This window comes from Lynx canadensis, chromosome A3 (genome assembly GCF_007474595.2).
Source record: "Lynx canadensis isolate LIC74 chromosome A3, mLynCan4.pri.v2, whole genome shotgun sequence".
NCBI lineage: Eukaryota > Metazoa > Chordata > Mammalia > Carnivora > Felidae > Lynx > Lynx canadensis.
Window position 1 is genome coordinate 100,481,330 of NC_044305.1, and position 19,305 is coordinate 100,500,634.

The 19,305-nt window shown below is 45.3% G+C and overlaps 1 protein-coding gene across 3 annotated transcripts in view; it reads right to left on the minus strand.

The window, feature by feature from the left end:
• The window catches only part of REEP1 (receptor accessory protein 1), a 110,922-nt gene extending 95,599 nt beyond the window's left edge, over positions 1–15,323 (minus strand). For all 3 annotated transcript variants that reach the window (XR_003967842.1, XM_030311044.1, XM_030311043.1), the window contains exon 1: positions 15,272–15,323. Coding sequence is in view for 2 of the 3 variants with exons in the window: in XM_030311044.1 (XP_030166904.1) it covers positions 15,272–15,303 (32 nt within the window). In the remaining variant the exon portion in view is untranslated. The remainder of the gene's footprint in view (positions 1–15,271) is intronic.
• Positions 15,324–19,305: the final 3,982 nt, after the last annotated feature.

Below are 19,305 nucleotides of genomic sequence, written 5' to 3' on the forward strand. Positions count from 1 at the left end.
GAGAAAGACAGAGTGTGAGTAGGGGAGGGGCAGAGAGAGTGAGAGATGCAGAATCAGAAGCAGGCTGCAGGCTCTGAGCTGTCAGCACAGAGCTGACGCTGGGCCCGAACTCATGGACTGGGAGATCATGACCTGAGCTGAAGTCAGACGCTTAACCAACTGAGCCACCCAGGCGCCCCAAGAAGCATTTTTGATTGGAAAACACACAATGTACCTTACACAATGTAGCCAACAGAAACAAAAGATAGCTGAGTTAGACCTTCGAAAATAATTTAGATGTTAGAATTATCAGACTCGGAATATAAAATATGTTTAATGTGTTTAAAGGAATAAACTTGATTTTAAAATATGTGGAAGGAAAAGAGACCACGAAACATGTCCAAACAGTTCTGAAACAACTAAATAAAATTTTGGAGATACAATAAATGAAATTTAACAATTACTGAGTATGTTCAGCAGCTGAGTAGAAATGCCTGAGGAGATCAATGTGAAGGAAATTATTCCTTCAAAGACAGAAAAAGGAATCAGAAAAAAGAGATGAAGAGTTATGGGGATCAAGTAACAGTATCTAACATATCTAATGGGTGTGCTAGAAGGAGAGGGAAAAAATAATGGGATGGGGGCACCTGGGTGGCTCAGTTAAGCATCTGACTCTTGATATCAGCTCAGGTCTTGATCTCATGGTTCATGGGTTCAAGCCCCGCATTGGGCTCTGTGCTGACAGCATGGGCCCTGCTTGGGGTTCTCTCTCCCTCTGCCCCTCCCCTGCTTGCACTCTCTCTCCCTCTCTCTCAAAATAAATAAACTTAAGCAATGTTAACTATCGATAACATGGAAAAAATTTTAAATGAATGAAATCGTCAACTAAAATTGATTCAAGAAAATAGAGAAAATCTATAATCATGAAAGAAATGGAATAACTAGTTTAAAATCTTCCTACATAAAAGCATCTGGCCCTGATGATTTCACTGGCAGTTTCCACTGATCATTCCAGAAAGAAATCCAATCTTACAGAAACTAGTCCAGAGCACAGAAAAAGAGGATACACTCTCAACTTCATTTATGAGGTTAGCATAATCCTTTTTTTTTTTTAAGTTTATTTGAGAGAGAGAGCGTGCACATGTGTGCATGTGCGTGTGAGCAGGGGAGGGGCAGAGAGAGAGAGAATCTCAAACAGGCTCCACACTGTCAGGTGTGGAGCCCAATATGGGGCTTAAATTCTGAACCATGAGATCATGACCTGAGTTGAAATCAGGAGTCAGGTGCTTAACTGACTGAGCCACCCAGGTTAGCATAATCTTAATACCAAGACCAGACAAGGACAATATAGTCAATACATAACTTAAAAAAAAAAAAAAGCTAAACTAAATATTAACAAATTGAATCAAGGATTGTTCTAACAACACAAAAAAGAAAAGTTGTGTGACTAAATTCAGTTTATTTGGAAGGCAAGGTTAGCTTAATGGCAAAAATAATTAATACAACTTGCCATTTAACAGATAAAGGGCCAGAAAAAATATATTGTCATCTTAAAGGGAGCATTAGAGAAAATACAGTATCACTCATTATAAAAAGTCTTAGCAAACTAAGAATACAAAGAAACTTAGAGTGATAAAGTTTATTTCTGAAAACCTTATAGCAAGCACAATAATTTATGGGAAAATGTTGAAGCATTCCTTTTAAGATCAGGAACAAAGAAAGCATGCTTGCCTTCACAACTTTAAGTCTCCTTGCATTAGCGATCACCTTGCAGTAAAAGGGTAAAAGAAAGGAATAATTTTCTGGAAAGACACAACATTGTGCTATGGTCTCAGATGACATGACTGTTTATCTGGAAACCCGAAAAGAATGTACAGTTTAGCAAGCTTTCATTCTTCTAACAAAGAGCTGGAAGATGAAAATTTTATTAGTATACTAAATATACTGGCATCAAAAAATACCAAGTACCTGGGAATAAATTTAACAAATGACATGCAAGACACAGCAAAAATCACAACATTTTATTGAAAATCATTAAAGACCTAAATAAATAAAGAGATAGATAACCATGTTTATGGATTGGAACACTCATTATCCTTAAGAACATCAACTTTCCATTGGCCCATACATTCAACGCTATTCCAATCAAACTCCCAACAAATTTTTCAGTGAGTGCAAGCATGTGTGTGTTGTAAAACATAATTCTAAGATAATTCTAGGGGCGCCTGGGTGGTTCAGTTGCTTAAGTGTCTGAATTCAGCTCAGGTCATGATCTCGCATTTCGTGAGTTCAAGCCCCACATCCGGCTCTATGCTGACAGCTCAAAGCCTGGAGCCTGCTTCAGATTCTGTGTCTCCCTCTCTCTCTGCCCCTCCCCTGCTTGTGCTCTCTCTCTCTCTCTCTCTCTGTCTCTGTCTCTCTCTCTCAAAAAATGAATAACATTAAAAAAATAATTCTAAACATATATACGAAAGAGGAGAGTGCTAAGGCACTCTTGAAGGTGGGGAACTTGCTCCTCCAGACATCAAGACTTTTCACAAAGCTATGGTCATTAAGACAGTGTTACTGCTGCAGAGCCAAACTGTTCAACAGAATAAACAGCCCAGAAACAAACACACATCTATGGAAACTTAATTTACGATAGGGCTAAGCATTGCAGATCTGAAGAGAAGGAATGAGCTTTATAATAAATGGTGCTAGGGCAATGTTTTCCTTATTAAAAAAAAAGAAAAAATTCTGGAGTCCTATTTCACATCATATATAAAAATCATCTCCAGATGGAGAAAGAAATTAAATGTGAATGGCAAAACAATGAAACCGTGAGGAGCACTGTAGGAGAATATCTTCATTATTTCAGGTAGGTAAGGTTTTCCGGGGACACAAGAAGTATAAACTATAAAATGAAAAAATTGACAAATCCATTGCATTAATATTAAGAACTTCTGTTCATCAAAATACACCATAAAGATGGAAAAATAAACCACAGACTTGGAGAAGACATTTGTAACACATAAGTGACAGCGGATTAGAGTCCAGAATATTTAAAGAACTCCTTCTAACTAATAAGGTAAGGACAAGAGAAAATTTGGCAAGACTTGAAGGGGCCCTTCACAGAAGAGAGAACATGAATGGGCAATAAACATGTGAAAAGATGTTCAATCTCATTAGTATTCAGGGAAATGCAAATTAAAACCATAATGAGATTCCATTTTGTACCCACCAGACTGGCAAAAATTCTAAACTGTGACAATATCAAGTGACGGTAAAGCCATGGTGCAACTGAAGTTATTTATATGCATCGCTGAAGGAAAACCATTTTGGAAAATAATTTATAAAGAGTAAGATATGGATGAGCCTTGCCATGCCAGAGAGCAAGAATTCTCAAAAAGTTATTATAATTAATACAGTGAGGTCCTAATGCAGGGTCAGACAAACTGATTAACTGAACATAACAAAGAGCCCAGAAATGGACCTACACATCTATGAACATTTAATTTATGTTATTTAGGCAAGTGAAAAAAGCATAGACCCTATGTCTCAGCTATTCCATTCCTAAAGAAATTTGTGCACAGGTGTACCCAGAAACACGTACAAGAAAGTTCATTGCAGAGCTCTTTCCAAGAATAAAAGAAAAACAAAAACCTAGAAAAAATCCAAATGTTCATTAACAGTGGTGATATACTGCTACAATGAAGGTAATGTTCTACTTTTTTTTTTTTTAATGTTTTTATTTAGTTTTGAGAGAGAGAGGGAGACAGAGCTCAAGCAGGGGAGGCGCAGAGAGACAGGGAGACACAGAATCTGAAGCAGGCTGCGGGCTCCGAGCTATCATACCAGCACAGAGCCCGACGGGGGGCTCAAACTCACAAACCGCGAGATCATGACCTGAGCCAAAGTTGGACACTCAACCGACTGAGCCACCCACGCACCCTGGTAATGTTCTACTTCTTAAGCAGGCACTGAGTAAAGGAGTGTTCATTGTATTGTTATCCATTATACCCTCACCATTTGCAGTCTTTTCTGTTGATTTCTACAAATCAAGGAAAGTCTGGAAATGGAGACAAGAGAAGATGTTAGAACATCAGAGTCTTCACCTTTCTTAAGTCTGTTTTTAGATGAACTTTCTTCAGCTTAATGGCAGCAGAACCAGCAGCCATGGGTATGGGAGGCTGAACAGTGATCCCCCCCAAATAGCTGGGGCCTAGTCCCTAGAACCTATGAATGTTACCCTGTATGGCAAAAGAGACATTATAGGTGTGGTAACCTTAAGGATTTTGGGCTGGGGAGTGTATCCAGGATTACCCAGGTGGGCCCTAAATGTAATCACAGGAGTGACTGAAGACAGATACAAAGACAGAAGAGAAGAAAAAGTGACTATAGAAGTAGGGACTGAAGGGATGTGGTCACGAGGAATGCCAACAGCCACCGGCAGCTGGAAGAAGCAAGGAATGGATTTTCCCCTGGCGCTTCCAGAAGTCCTAATGGCATCTGGATTTCAGCCCCAAAAGACTGACTTCAGACTTCGGGCCTCCAAAACCCTAAGAGACTAATTTCTGTTGTGTTAAGCCACGATGTTTGTGGCTCTTACAGCTGCAATTATAGACTAATACAGTGGGTGAGAATGCTCAACCTCACCCCTCTGTCAGTCCCAGACTGTTTTCACTCAGTACACCCTCTCCTCTGCCTGTTCTCTCCCAACACTGGATGCCCCAGTGTTCCCCAGGCAGAGAGATGCAGCAGCGGTTACACGCATTCATATGTGAGATGCACCACTTCCCCTGCTGAAAGGGCTCCTCCCTACAATTTCCAACCAAAGCCGGAAAAGTCATTTACACATACCCACTCGACGGAAAGAGCACTGGCTGGGCAGGAGGGACATTTGAATCCAAGTCTGAGTTTCCCACTGACTGGCGGTGTGACCTTATCAGCTTCTCAAAGATGGAACTGAAATGCATTCATCTTTACGTTCCTGGTGCCCAGAGCAGTGTGTGGCCCAAAACAAATGGTCAATAAGCAGGCAGAGTCAATGAATGAATCAATCAGTCAATCTTGCACAACAATGGAAAGCCTACCCACTGAAAAAGAGAATCTTTCCAATAACTCTTACCTCTCTTCCTCTACCACTATAAGGGAAAATATTAAAATCATAGTTTTAGAGCTGGAAGGTCTTAGGGCTAGAAGCCAAGAACTCATTGCCTCACATTAGCACCAATTACTAGAAATCCTGCCCTTCTATCAAGCCAAAAGTGTGTCTTCTAGTCACCACCAGTCCTAGTCCAACCCCTGTTAACAACATAAAGTTAAGCATCTTCAGAAACTAAGACCCGGCCTCAAATCTTGGCCTAGCCAATCAGGCTACTGACCTTGATGAATGACCTAAGCCCTCCGGTCCTATCTTCTTTCTAGTGTCAAACAAAAACCTGAGATCACTAAAATGCCTTCTAGCTCCAAGGTAAGTAGTGTTGAAAACACTCCTCCCTTGGTATTCAATCGCTCATCATGTATTTTTTAAAAGATTTTTTTTTATTAGTTCTTTTTTAATTTTTTTTTTTAACGTTTATTTATTTTTGAGGCAGAGAGACAGAGCATGAACAGGGGAGGGGCAGAGAGAGAGGGAGACACAGAATCTGAAACAGGCTCCAGGCTCTGAGCTGTCAGCACAGAGCCTGATGCGGGGCTTGAACTCACGGACCGCGAGATCATGACCTGAGCTGAAGTCGGACGCTTAACCGACCGAGCCACCCAGGCGCCCCTCAATCGCTCATCATTTAAACAATCCACTGAGTTTTTATTTCAATTCGTTATTTTTTATGTTTAGAATTGCTTCTTTTCCAATGGGCCCATTCCTCTCCCTACTCTGCCCCAGGATCTGTTGTTTTCTTGTATTTTCAATTCTTGATTTATTTTTTCACTTAGGAAGGCTTATTCTAAAGTCTCTAAGTAGTGGCAATTGTAGATAAATAATATATATAATTAATATATGTGTGTTATTCATTTATTTATGTCTGTGGGGCTAACCCTGCTGCTGGTAGTGTTTAACTCCAGGTTAGGGGTGGTCAGTACTTCAGGTGTTTTGTAATTTTGGGGTGTGAATTCATGTTCTTTGAGCTAATTCTGTACAATGTGTATTGAAGGTTCTTAAAGAGATTTGATTAATTCTTACAAGGTACCCCAGGGGCAACACTGGCCCAGGACCAATTATTTCTCAGCTATGGGTATTCAGACCATGCAGGATGCAATCATTTAGACTCCAAACCCATATGAGGACAGATCCATGGGTGGTTTCAAAGTCCCAAGGAAGATTTCACCCCCACCAAGAACACAGAGCAAGACAGACAAGCTTCACTGTCATCTCCCTGTGCTCATGGGTCTGTCCTTCTATTCAGGACTACACTGTACCCTAATGCTTCAAGTGTCAGCTATATGTAAATGTTCAGCCTCCACAGACCCAAGGCCCCTGTTTTCTCTATATAGACATTAAAACCAAGCTGGCCAATTCTCTGAGTTGATATGTTAAAAATGGCTGTAAATTATTTGATACCCCTCCACTGAGAGATGGAGTCTAATCTGCCCCCCTTCAAATCTATTATGGCCTTAGTATTTGCTTGGCCAATAGAATGTAGTAGAAGTGTCATCCTAGGACCTCTGTTATAAGGTCATAAGAAGTCCTACAGTTTATACTGATGCTTCTTGGACATTAAATCTTGGAGCCCTGAGCCACCACATAAGAAATATGACTGTCTTCAGGTCTCCATGCTGGAGAAATCACATAGGAAGACCACATGCAGAGGCCTTGGAACAAATGTCTAGTCTGCCACTGACAATTGTACCGTCCCAGCTAAAGATCCAGACGTCATGGAGTGGAGATGTGTTTTGTGTCCTGTGCCTTGTCCAAATTCCTGAACCACAGAGCCAGGAGAGATGATAACAAAATGACTGTTGATTTAAACTAAATTTCAGGGTAATCCATTAGGTCCCTGCTACAGTACTATTTTACACCCTTGCAAAATGATTCCCTCTCTCTTCTGTCTCCTGGCAAGGATCCTTACTTAAAAGCTCAGCTATGCTTTTGAGGGGATCAGTTATACTTTATCCAAATTTTGTAGAAATTTTAAAATTCAGCTTTATTATGGGAAGACTTCCAGACTATTTAGTTTTTCATATCTCCAGAAAGAGAGAAATCACATCTTTTATTTTATAGATGAGAAACTTGAGGCTTGAGTCAAGTCACTTGCCATGGTCACAAATCAAGGTTCTATAAACGCAGGTTTAAAAAGGATCCTCTAAACTCAAAGGGAATACTAAGTCATCACTCATTCAACAAATATTTTTTAAACACCTAGTATGAGCGTAGTACTACTCTAGGTACTGGGAGAACAGCTATGAACAAGATCAAAGTCTCAAAAGTCATGGAGATCAAACTCTATGTGAAGAGACAGACCATAAGCCAGTAAATAAATGAATTAAAAGCATAATTTCAGGGGATAGAGCAATATGTGGGGTGTCTTTTGGAGAAGATGGTCAGAAAAGGCCTCTCCTGGATAGGTGACATACGAGCAGAGATCTAAATGGAAAGAGAGTGAGGACCATGGACCACTTAGGGGAGTGCATCCTGGACAGAGGGCAAAGTGCAAGTATAAAGGCCCTTGAGTGACACAAGCTTGCTGCCTTCCAGGGACAGTCAGGAAGCTGGAGCTGAGTGTGGAGAGAGCAGTACAAGGTGAAGTCAGGGCAGTGAGCAGGGGCCAGGCTTTGCTGCATCTCATTAAGAATGGTAAGGAATCTGAATTTTATTCTTATTTATTTATTTATTTTTATTTTTTTTTTTTAATTTTTTTTTCAACGTTTTTATTTATTTTTGGGACAGAGAGAGACAGAGCATGAATGGGGGAGGGGCAGAGAGAGAGGGAGACACAGAATCGGAAACAGGCTCCAGGCTCCGAGCCATCAGCCCAGAGCCTGATGCGGGGCTCGAACTCACGGGCCGCGAGATCGTGACCTGGCTGAAGTCGGACGCTTAACTGACTGCGCCACCCAGGCGCCCCTATTTTTATTTTTTAGAGAAAGAGAAAGCACAAGCAGGGTAGAAGGGCGGAGGGGGAGGGACAGAAGGAGGGAGGGAGGGAGGGAGGGAGGGAGAGAGAGAGAAAGGGAATCTTAAGCAGACACCATGCTCAGCACAGAGCCTGCCTGATGCGGGACATGATCCCATGACCCTGGGACTGTGACTTGAGCCAAAATCAATAGTCTGATGCTCAACCAACTGAGGGTGCCACCCAGGCACCCCTGAATTATATTCTTAATATCACGGGAGTTCTTTGGACAATTTTTAAACAGCAGGGGAAAGCTATGATCTATCTTATATTTTAAACAAATCATTGGAGGCATATGAATAGAAGCAAGAAAACAATTAGGAGGCTTTTGAATGGTCCAGGAGAGAAATAATTGGGGACTGGAACATGGAACATGATGGTGGCAGCAGAGACAGAAGTCAGTTGGATGGGGAAATGTTCTGAAGACAGAGCGAAGAGGTCTCCCTCATAAAACTGTGGTATATGAGCACACACAGCCTGGCCTGAAGAGGTTACAGATCCTACTGGATCCTGCAACTTCCTCAGTAGGGACACATAGGGACAAGCGGTTCTCAGCCTCTTGTGCTCATGAGAAAAGGTCTCTGCATGTTCCTGAAAATCAACTGTAAGCCGTCAGCATCAGCTGGCTGTGTTTTATCATGCCTTTCTCAAGGTGGGCTGTATCCCACTCTCTTTCGAGTAGTGTGATCCGCTCAGCATATTATGTCTGACAGGCATTGTCTTGGCAGTCTAAACCCCAAGTTGGGCAAAACTAAATTCTACACAGATCACAATCAGGCAGCCCATCTGTGAAAGGTTCATGGTTGGGCACTGGGTTAGGGAAGTCCAAGGATGCCATTCAGAACTCATGAAAAGTCATAGCTGTGATCTCTCAGAACCAGGAAGGATGGGTCACAGTCCAGCACAAATGGCTCATTGGGGGTTGAATCCTGGTTCTGTAGCCAATAATGAGAATCTTAGACAAGTTCCCATTGGACCTGAGCTGAGATCGAGAGTCGGAAATAGGATGGCCAGGAAATATGTTGCCAGATGGGAAGAGGAAATTCATTCTGAAGCCCAGAGTTTCATACATAGACCCTAAAAGGAGGTAGAAAGGATGTGAACGCATAAGTACACAAGAGAAGACCAAGGTAGAATTTAACTGAGCTGTGACTGGTGAAAGGAAAAGAGAAAAAAAGAGGGGAATGTAGTATATGAGTGATCGTCCTAAGAGGAATAAGGCAGACCAGAGAGCCACTAGGCTGGACAGCCCCTATACTGGCAAGAAGGAGGTGCCATTGCCCTAGAGCTGCCTGGTGGCTGACAAGGCCTACTAGAGGTGGGATGCTGCGGGGAGGGGGAGGATGTTAACTTAGGTAGGGAAGTGTATACAATTCTGACACTGGGGGATTCTCCCATTTGATCAGGAATGGGCTAAATCTGGGAGAGCAAATGCTGTACCATTAGGTGTGCCCCCATTATCATCTTCCCTGAATGAAACATTCACAGGACTCCTTCCCCATGGAGCCCAAACCAGATTCATACTTCTCAAGATAGTGTTCCAGGCAACCTCCTATCAGTCATGAGATGCCACTCATTTGCAATCCCTGGTCTAGGTACACGTCATTTTTGAAAGCCTAAACCAGATTACCTGTCAAGATTCCTTCAGATTGTGTCCCAAATACTTGGTCCTTTATATTTCCTTTAAAAAAACAAACAAACAAAAAAACCCTGTAATCCCAGAAAAGCTTCTGGGTGCAACTAAAAACAAACAAACAAACAAACAAACAAACAAAAAACCTAAAAGGAAAACAATGTGCTTCTTTGTGGAGATGGATGGATTTGAAAGTTCAAAACAAATATAATAGAACTATCCATCTTCCAATCCATCAGGGCCAATCCACCCAAGTCCCAGGAGTGAGAGGAAAATGTCCTCATAGCCAAAATGCAAACCCCTTAAGTTCTTGTTGGTTCTTGGAAAAATTCTCAGAGACACCAACTGGGCATGTGTGCGGCTCATCCCTGACAATAAAAATCCAAAGGTGGGGGCGCCTGGGTGGCGCAGTCGGTTAAGCGTCCGACTTCAGCCAGGTCACGATCTTGCGGTCCGTGAGTTCGAGCCCCGCGTCGGGCTCTGGGCTGATGGCTCAGAGCCTGGAGCCTGTTTCCGATTCTGTGTATCCCTCTCTCTCTGCCCCTCCCCCGTTCATGCTCTGTCTCTCTCTGTCCCAAAAATAAATAAACGTTGAAAAAAAATAAAAAAAAAAAAATAAATAAAAAAAAAAAATCCAAAGGTGCCATATACTGTGACTATTGTCTTCCCATCCCCGCCCCCCTCCCCAGCCTCTTGAACCTCCTTGGAAAACACACACACACACACACACACACACACACACACACACACACACACAACAAAATGGCAGTCTCACTAGGTGGCCACTGAGGGCCTGACTCTCTCTTCTGTCATTCTTCCCAGTGCTCTTCCTCCCTCAAAGAATACACACTCCAAAGAAGATAGCTCACTTCAGAAGTGAAGGGGAAACTGACCCAGTAATAACTAGGTAAGACTCTCACTTGTCAGCTACCCTTCAAATAAGACACAGTGCGGGGAAAGTGCACAAAAGCTACTTCCCAGCAGGCAGACAGGATTAATAAACAAAGAACAAGGCAGCAGAAAAGCAATGATATCTAAGCTGTATTTTTCACTTCCTTGAGGATGTTCCTCTTGTTTATAAATAAATATGGTGCATGTTGACTAGCTGGGGGAGGAGGGGAATGGGAGGAGGCCTAGAACAATTAGGACCTCCAAGGTGATGCTGGCCAACACCCGTGTCTCACAGACCAGAAGCAGGGCCCCAGCGTAGGTGCAAGTTGGCCTTGGGACTGTAACAGTGAGTCGGTCCAGTGCTGGGACTAGAACCCAAATCCTTCAACTTCCAGCTCAACATTTTCCCTCTCACAATCCAACTGAAATATTTCCCCAGATCCTACCCTATACCATACCAGGGTGCCAGGAAATAAATCTTCAACCAACCTGAACCCATAATTAATAGGATCATTTTTCTGCATTCCACTTTTTAAAGGAAGCCCCAGAGAAAGGCAAGCCCATGTTTAAGGACTTATGGCCTTTTTTCTTGATTTCCATTTGTTTTGCAACAGTTGGGGAATATCTTGAGGGCAACTCACATTCCTTCCAGTCTTCTCTACTTGTATATCCCTGACCAGGACAACTAGACTTCATGCTCCAAATCACAGTCCTGGGACAGAGCCAGATCTGCAGCCATTAAACTAAGACTCTTGTCTTAAACATCAGATGGTACCTTCTAAAAACTAGTTTTTTGTTGTTGTTGTTGTTGTTTTTAAGATGTGCAATGTGGAAATAAAGGTTTCTTCTGCATAGCTTTCAGTTACCTTGAGAATTTTTAAAATTAGAACTTTCTTTTCCCCACACAGTGAATTGGACTTTTGGTCTCATAACCAAAGGGGAACCTCTGGATTTATTTAGCCAACATTTTTGGCCTTAGCCAAAATTCTATCCAAAGACAATGAGGCAACACCCTCTCCTTGGAATAAATGCTTCAAGATAGTGCATTCTCTCAAGAAGGCAGAAAGCAACCTCTGTGTGAATCCGCCAGTGCACATAAACATACTCTCCCAGTTTGAAATTCACTGGTGCCCAAGACTTCAGTTCTCTGTAATGAAAGCAAAGTATTTTAAAGGAGGCAAGCAGACCAGTCATAAATGAGCCCCTGTGTTCCATCCAGATATCAACCAGGTTTTAACAGGGCCAACCTTGCTACTACATTGAATATTCTTTAATTTTTCCTAGGCCCAGCCAATGGAGTTAGGAGGAAGAGAACTCGCAAAACAGCAGCTTCTCAAACTGGTCCTCACTTCAAGAGCTTTGCCCAGTGGGTACAAGCAAGTCCCGATACCCACTAACCTCCATCTCCAGGGGATAACATTTGCTGGCTCTCCTGCTTACCCCAGGGACTCTGATCTCCTTCAACATAACCAGCCTTTACTGAGTGCATGCAAGGGCCAGGTACTTCAAAAAAAGAGGCTTGGGAGGGGGCAAGGGGTCAGAGAGGGAAATAAACCATGGTTACAGTCCTAAAACCCCTCATAGCCAAAGGCAAGACAGATATCTAAAGGCACGGTCTGGCTGTGCCTGGATGCCACCCTCTTGTCCTGAGGCCTCTGGTTGGAAGGAAGATACTCCCTCTCCATCCTCAGAACACAGTCATAGGTCTTCCTTAAATGTTCTCTGATGTCACAGAAGTTTACAATGCCTTGAAAAAGTTTCTTACAGGAAATAGGACCGATGGATAAAATCACAGGATGCCATAGAAGAGGTCTTGGGAGCTTGAAAGAGATCAATTTTGGGCAAATGTCAAGGACAGGCAGAGGTGGAAAGGGCATTGGACCAAAATTCTGGAGCCTGTTTTCTTTACCAGCTTACCTGGTGTCCTTGGGCAAGGCACATTCCCTCTGCGGTTTTAGAAATGATAGGGGAGAACTGATATGTGGCTTTTTATTAACACTAAAACCCATATATTTTCCAAATTATTTTTTATTTAGAACCCAAATATACAAACCAAACAAAAAGGGAGTTGTTCCCATTGATCAGGGCTGGGAGCCCAGAGCCCACCCACTCAGGCTGGGTGGCCCTCAGAGAAGCCAGTTTGAAAAACACAGGAGTAGGGGTACCTGGGTTGCTCAGTCATTTAAGTGCCTGATTCCTGATTTCAACTCAGGTCATGATTTTGCAGTTTGTGAGATCGAGCCCCATGTCAGGGCTTGGGATTCTCTCTCCCTCTCTCTGCCTCTTCCCCCCATGTTCTCTTTCTCTCTCAAATTAAGAAGGAAGGAAGGAAGGAAGGAAGGAAGGAAGGAAGGAAGGAAGGAAGGAAAGGAGGGAAGGAGGGAGAGAGGAAGGAAGGAAGGGAAAGAGGGAGGGGGAGGGAGGAAGAAAGGAAGGAAGAAAGAAAGGAAGGGAAGGAGGGAGGGGGAGGGAGGAAGGAATGAAGGAAGGAAGGAAGGAAGGGAAGGAGGGAGGGAGGGAGGGAGGGAGGGAGGGAGGGAGGAAGGAAAGAAAAAAACACAGGAGGAGATGAAGTCTGTATGCATAGGGGAAAACATCTAGAAGAATATACCTCTCAAAATTACCATTAGCTATCTCTATGTGGTAATAATGTGATTTTCAATCTATTTATCTATACTTTCTAATTTCCCTATAATGAACAGGTATTATTTATGTGGAATAGGTACTGCTTATTAAATTGGTTTTAATAATTCACAACGGACACTTCCACATTGGATTTCTATAAAGATGGTGAGTGGGGGGATAGGTGGTATGTATCTCTGACCTTCTGGAGTTGACAGTGGGGAATAACCTCCCCAAATCCCACAAATTCTTCCTTGGGGCAGAGGGTCCTGGGCTGACCTGAGGGGCAGCGCTCATGGTCACTGAAGTTCTCTGAAGCTTCTGGGGAGTGTGGTTTTAGAATGTAACAGCAACCCTGAGCCCCCTCCCAAATATATGCCTCTCTTCTCCACCCGCCTCAGCTCCCCTGGGTAGCAGAAGAGGGGGAATGCTAATGAAATTAAAGATGGTCACACAGACCCCAACTAGAAGCCCTTACTCTCCAGTGGGCCAGCCCCAGCCCAGTAGGACCTATAGAAAATGAGCCCTCCAGTCAGGCCAAGGAAAGTCTCCGGCCACACCCTGACGTCCCTCCAGAAGCCACTGCCAAATATGAAGATCACACACTAGTTCAGGAGAGAAAATACCACCCTGAAGGCAAGATAGGCCTTGGTCAGGCATGAGGTGGGACAAGGCGTTCCAGCCGCTTCCCTGTATTATTCATGCCAACTCTGCCTTCAGAAATCTTCTAAATATTTAACATGCCACCTCGAGGTACAGCACAAACCCTCGGCAGTCCGCAACAGCTGTGGGGAGGCCTGCATGGAATGAATGACTTGGGGGCCAAGAGGCACATACACTCTGGCTTTGGGAAGAAAGCCCAGAATGGTGGCGGGGATACAATGCTGAGAATGACTTCAGAAAGCTGCCCCTGGCTGCTTCTTTGAAAATCAGTGAAGAAGGGTAGGAGATGGGAGAGGTTTCACAACGCTGGGAGTGATAGCGCACAATCAACCAGAGTCTGGAGCCTCTCTTTCCCAGACAAAGAAAAAGCCTGAGGTGCACCTCCGGCCCTCACTGTGCAGGCCAATTTCAGCCCCCTGGTCCCCTGAGCAGGTGGCAAATCTGTCCTGACTCAGGCAAAAATAGTTAGGGAAGGAAAGGAATAGGAACAGCCATGTATATCTCCAAAGGGAAACGAATCCACGAGGGAAGGAGCTCTTCAAATGTCCACTCAGCTCTGGGGCTGGAGGGAGAAAAACGCCCCCCACGCCCACCCTCCCAATGACTTCACACAGGCCTCACCCCAGATGACTCTGCGCTCTCCTACAAGGCCTGGGAGGTGTCACCGCCACCACCCAAGTAGCTGTCTGTCACTTAGAAATTTCCCTTGAATTCCTGGAGATGCCTGCCTCTCTCTCTCCCACAAAACCCCGCCAAAGGAATCAGACATAGGGGACGCGAGGCGTCTACCCCAAGATTCATACACGTCCTGCTCTGTCCCACTTGCCTTGGCCGCTGTCAATTTGAGAAACCTAAAAAGGAGTATTCTTTCAATCCCATTAGGAGCCCCGCCTTCATCTCTCCACCCTTCCGCACGCTGACCCCTCCAGGCAGCGCCCCAGGCTCATCTGGGCTCTGTCATTTTCACCTGACAAAAGCGTGGCGCCGGGGCGCGGCGAAGGGAGACCCCGCCAGCATTTCTCCCAAAGGAGACAGACGCGTGTCCCCGCGGCGCGCCCATTCGGGGCCTCTGCAAATCCCACCCACCCGAGAAACAAAGCGGTCGGGGCGCGCGGCGGGACGCAGCCCCCAGCGCAGCCCCTGTGCGCCCCGGCCCTCGCCGCCCCGCCCGCCGGTCCCCCGCGCCCGGGCCTGGCCCCGCTGGGCAGCAGCCGCGTCCTGTGTCGCCCGCTTGCAGGCGTCCTCGGCAGCTACTGTACCTGCTAAATTTAGCGGCCGCCGGGTATTAATAGCCGGAGCGAACCGGGCCGGGTGCTGCAGGGGCGCGCGCAGCCCGGGGGTCGGGGGCGGAGAAGGAGGGAAAGGAAGGGGCGCGGGGAAGGCCACTTACACCACCAGCCTGGAGATGATCCATGACACCATGGCGGGCGGGCGAGCGGGCGCGGCCGGGGCAGCGCGGCGCGGCGCGGCGCGGCTCGGCTGCGGGCGGCGCGGACGGCTGCGACGCTTCGGGCACGTCTGTCCGCGCACGGCAGCCGCCGCCACCAGACTGAGCGCTCCCGCCGCCCTGCCCGGCGCTCGCGCGTCAGCGCAGCCGCGGCACGTTCCGGCGGCGGCGGCGGCGGCGGCGGCGGCCCCAGCCCCCCGGGGCTCGGCGGGCCCGCGGCGATTGGGCGGTGAGCCGGTCGGGCACCCGCGGGACCCGCCCCGTTCCTATCGCCGCGGCCCGCGGCTGAATTGGGGCGGTTCCTCCGCGCGCCCTGGTGGTCCGGCCGCTCAAATGGAACCCCGAGGTGGCTCAGTTGGCAGGGCCGAGAGAGACCCGCGTGCCGCCCCACCCTCAGTGTGATGGTGGGGAAACCGAGGCCTGGAGCGGGACTTTGGGAGTATCTCTACACCTGTTCTTAATGGGGATCTGGTCATCCCTCACTCGGACACTCCGCTAGCCTCCTAAGGGACTTACTGTATCCGGACCTGACCCCTCCAGTCTGTCCCCAACAAGGCATTATCTGCATAAGAAACAAATCTGGGCATGTATCTCTCCTGGTTAAAATACTCAAGTTTCTACATCATCTGGTCCCTGCCTGCAAACTCATTGCCACCATTCCCCAAATAGCCCTCTAGCTCTTTCCAACTCAGGCATTTTGGATTTACATGTGTTTTGTTCCCTGACTCCTGTTCATACACTCCAAGCCTCACCTTCCTCCAGGCTCAGATAAAAGGTTATTTCCTGAGGAAGGCCTTTCCTAGGGGACTGCTCCAGCATTTCAGTGTGGAATTGGCTCAGGGGTACAATCTGACCTGGAAGAAGCTGGAAGCTGCTACGGAGTAGGACCAGTGCCCTGCTGAGCCATTTTTGAGCTTTACGCAAAACGGAAAATGTATATACTATATACAGGTCCTTATGTATTTTTTAATTTGCATTAAATATTATTTATCTTTATAACTGCATTTTATGGCACCCCCTTAAATTTTGCCCCTGAGGCAAATGCCTCACTTTCTTCACCCTAGTCCTGGCCCTTATTATATCAGTTCTAGTACATTATTCCCTTATGCTTGGAAAACCTTTGTCCACTGTTCCTCTGCTCTGCTGCTGCCTTCCTCCCCCCCCACCCCCACCCATGGTGCTCTTCTAGAGCACTCTTCTCCTTTACTGATGCTCATGTCATGTATAATTCAGTGTCAGATGTGAGAGGCACCAGAGAGAGCTAGCTTGAAGCTTTCTTTAAAGGAACCCTGCCCAACACAGCTTCCTAGCAGAGGCAAGGAGACCTCTGACCTTGACAGAAAGAGACTGGAAATATTCCAGCAGTGTGTGTGTGTGTGTGTGTGTGAGAGAGAGAGAGAGAGAGAGAGAGAGAGAGAGAGAGAGAGAGAGAAAGGGGGGTGGAGGGAGAAAGAGAAAGAGATAGAGACAGAGATAGAGATAGAGATAGGGCAGAGAAAGACCTTGCCCACAGTAAGGGCAAGATGAGGTGATACATTATAACAAGGGTCTTCAAATGACCCATAAAATACCTGTAATTTAGTTTAGTTTTGTTGTTGTTGTTGTTTAATGCTGTCTTGACCCAGTTTTGAGGCCCTAGCTAGAAGCCAGTCATTTCTCTTTCTTGGGCAGCCAATTAAGTCCACACCCCCAACCAACTCCCTTATCAAGTTCTTACACTTCAGGCTGCTGTACCTGCCCTAATCACTGCAGGGTCAGGTACCATACAACCAGAGACAGCTCCTATGCCCTAGAGCCCCCTGAAATTATACAAACGAGCCAGTCCTAACTCTGCTTGTTCTGCCTTGCCCTTTCCTTCCTGCAGAAACCACAGTGCCCCTGTCTCTCTCTGCATTGTACCCTACATCGGTGTTTACCCTGAGTGACCATGCATGGCATGCTGTGCCCTGTCCAGGGAACTGTTAGTGTAACAAAACTGTAAAACTTTCTCTCTCCTGATCTGTGTCTAGCTTCACCACACCCTCCTTACCCAGGGTAACATAGTTAAAACAACACCCCACAAGAAAAACCTTGGAATACCTACTAGGTAGATCAGGACAGTACCAAACAAATAGGCCCTCCTGAGACTTCCCCTTCCCTCCCTCCATGCCCTTCTGCCCCTTACCCCCACTCCCTGGAGAGGTCAGAATATGCTGTTAGCGATCTTGGGGAGTAGAATATTATGGTTCAAATATATCTTTTTGGTGAAAAAACAGAAGAATCTCAACACATGCTGTTTCTCTCTCGGATCATGTCCCCTGTTGCAATAAATGGAATTCTCCTATAAATGGAATTTTACTATTATGTAGAACTGGACAGTTTAATTAATGAAATGAGATGATCCATGGCATTAAAATATCTGGAGGTTTCTCTGGCGTCTGAAGAAGACCAGAAATCTAACTGGATGAACCCCAGATTTCAGTGGAGGGTTGGGAAAAAAACATGTTCCACACAGAAAATGTCAACAGGCAGAGGAGGGGAAAGATTAGAGAGAGAAGAAAGTTGCATCTTTACTCCATTCTATCTCAGTGCAACTGTTACACATATTACATCTCTCTACCCTGGGCCCCTTCCAGTTTGTCCCTGACCCTGGAAAACATGAGGCCAGGGGATGGACACAGTCTTCTTGACAATGGAACTCTTACAACCTTATCAGTTGGTTGGCTTTAAGTTCTTTCTCACATGAACTGCTATTATAAGACATGATTATTCTGTTTTTGCCCTACATCCTTCCCCTTTCGTCTGAGAAGACCTCCCCATTTTGTATTGAAGAATGATTCTTCCCACACTCCAGTCTTAAAAAGTGTCATTTTCTCACATGTCCTTACCACTTTGGTTCAAGGGTGATCACTGGATGTAAGCTGGATCAAAGTTCTCTCCCAGGATTATTAAAGTTGTAAATAGGAAAAAGACTTTCGCTCTCATCCATGAAGCATTGACTGCCATGGGAATGGTCCTCATACTGTAAGTAGCTAGAAAACTAGAAAAATACATACCAAGAAACTGTTTGTAAGCATTGGACAACAGGCAGCCCCGGACTGTGATAGCTATGAAAAGGGAATGAGTCCTGTAATTGCCAAAGGTGCTTGCTGTCTCAAGGAAATTTTCAGGTATTACTGCAGAAGGGGGAACCCAAACAGAGCCCAGCAATCTCAAAGAGTTCAGGAGACAGAGATCTGAGTTCAGGAAGACTGCAGCAGCTGGAATTTGTGGAGCAGAGGTTCAGAGAGGAGGGAGCTGCATAAAGAGAGAGAGAGAGAGAGAAAGAGAGAGAGAAAGAGATCTGCAGAAGGAGCCCCCCAAGTCTTCAGCTGAGTACTGTTCAGAGCATGCATGGGTGAAATTGCAGGAAACCAGGGGAAGAAACACCAGAAAACAGTGTGCCCAACAATTGCTAGAGCTCACATGGAGCTGGGAATATTGTGTCTTCACACAGACAAAATGGAGAGACCTCTCAATATATGACGCACTGGCTAGAGTTTTCAAGAGGGTACTTAGTATTGGAGAAAAATTAGTTCTAGGCTGAACCTTCCTTAAAACAGCTTAAAAGGAAGACCCCAAAAGATCAAATTTATCCCAAGTAACTTAACTGTGCTCCAGAAAAACAAATAAACAGTTCAATATTATTTTTAAAGAAAAACAGGAAAATGAGGCACCTGGGTGGCCCAGTCAGTTAAGTGTCTGACTCTTGATTTCAGCTCGGGTCATAATCTTATGGTTTGTGAGTTCAAGCCCCACATGGGGCTCTATGCTGACAGTGCACAGCCTGCTTGGGATTCTCTCTCTCTCTCTCTCTCTGCCCTTCCCCAACTTGCGTGCTCACCCACTCTCTCTCGCTCAAAACTAAATAAATAAATAAACTTAAAAAAAAAAACAGGAAAATCCAATACTCAATAAGGTTAATTTTATAATGCCCAACATGCAAACAAAAATTATCA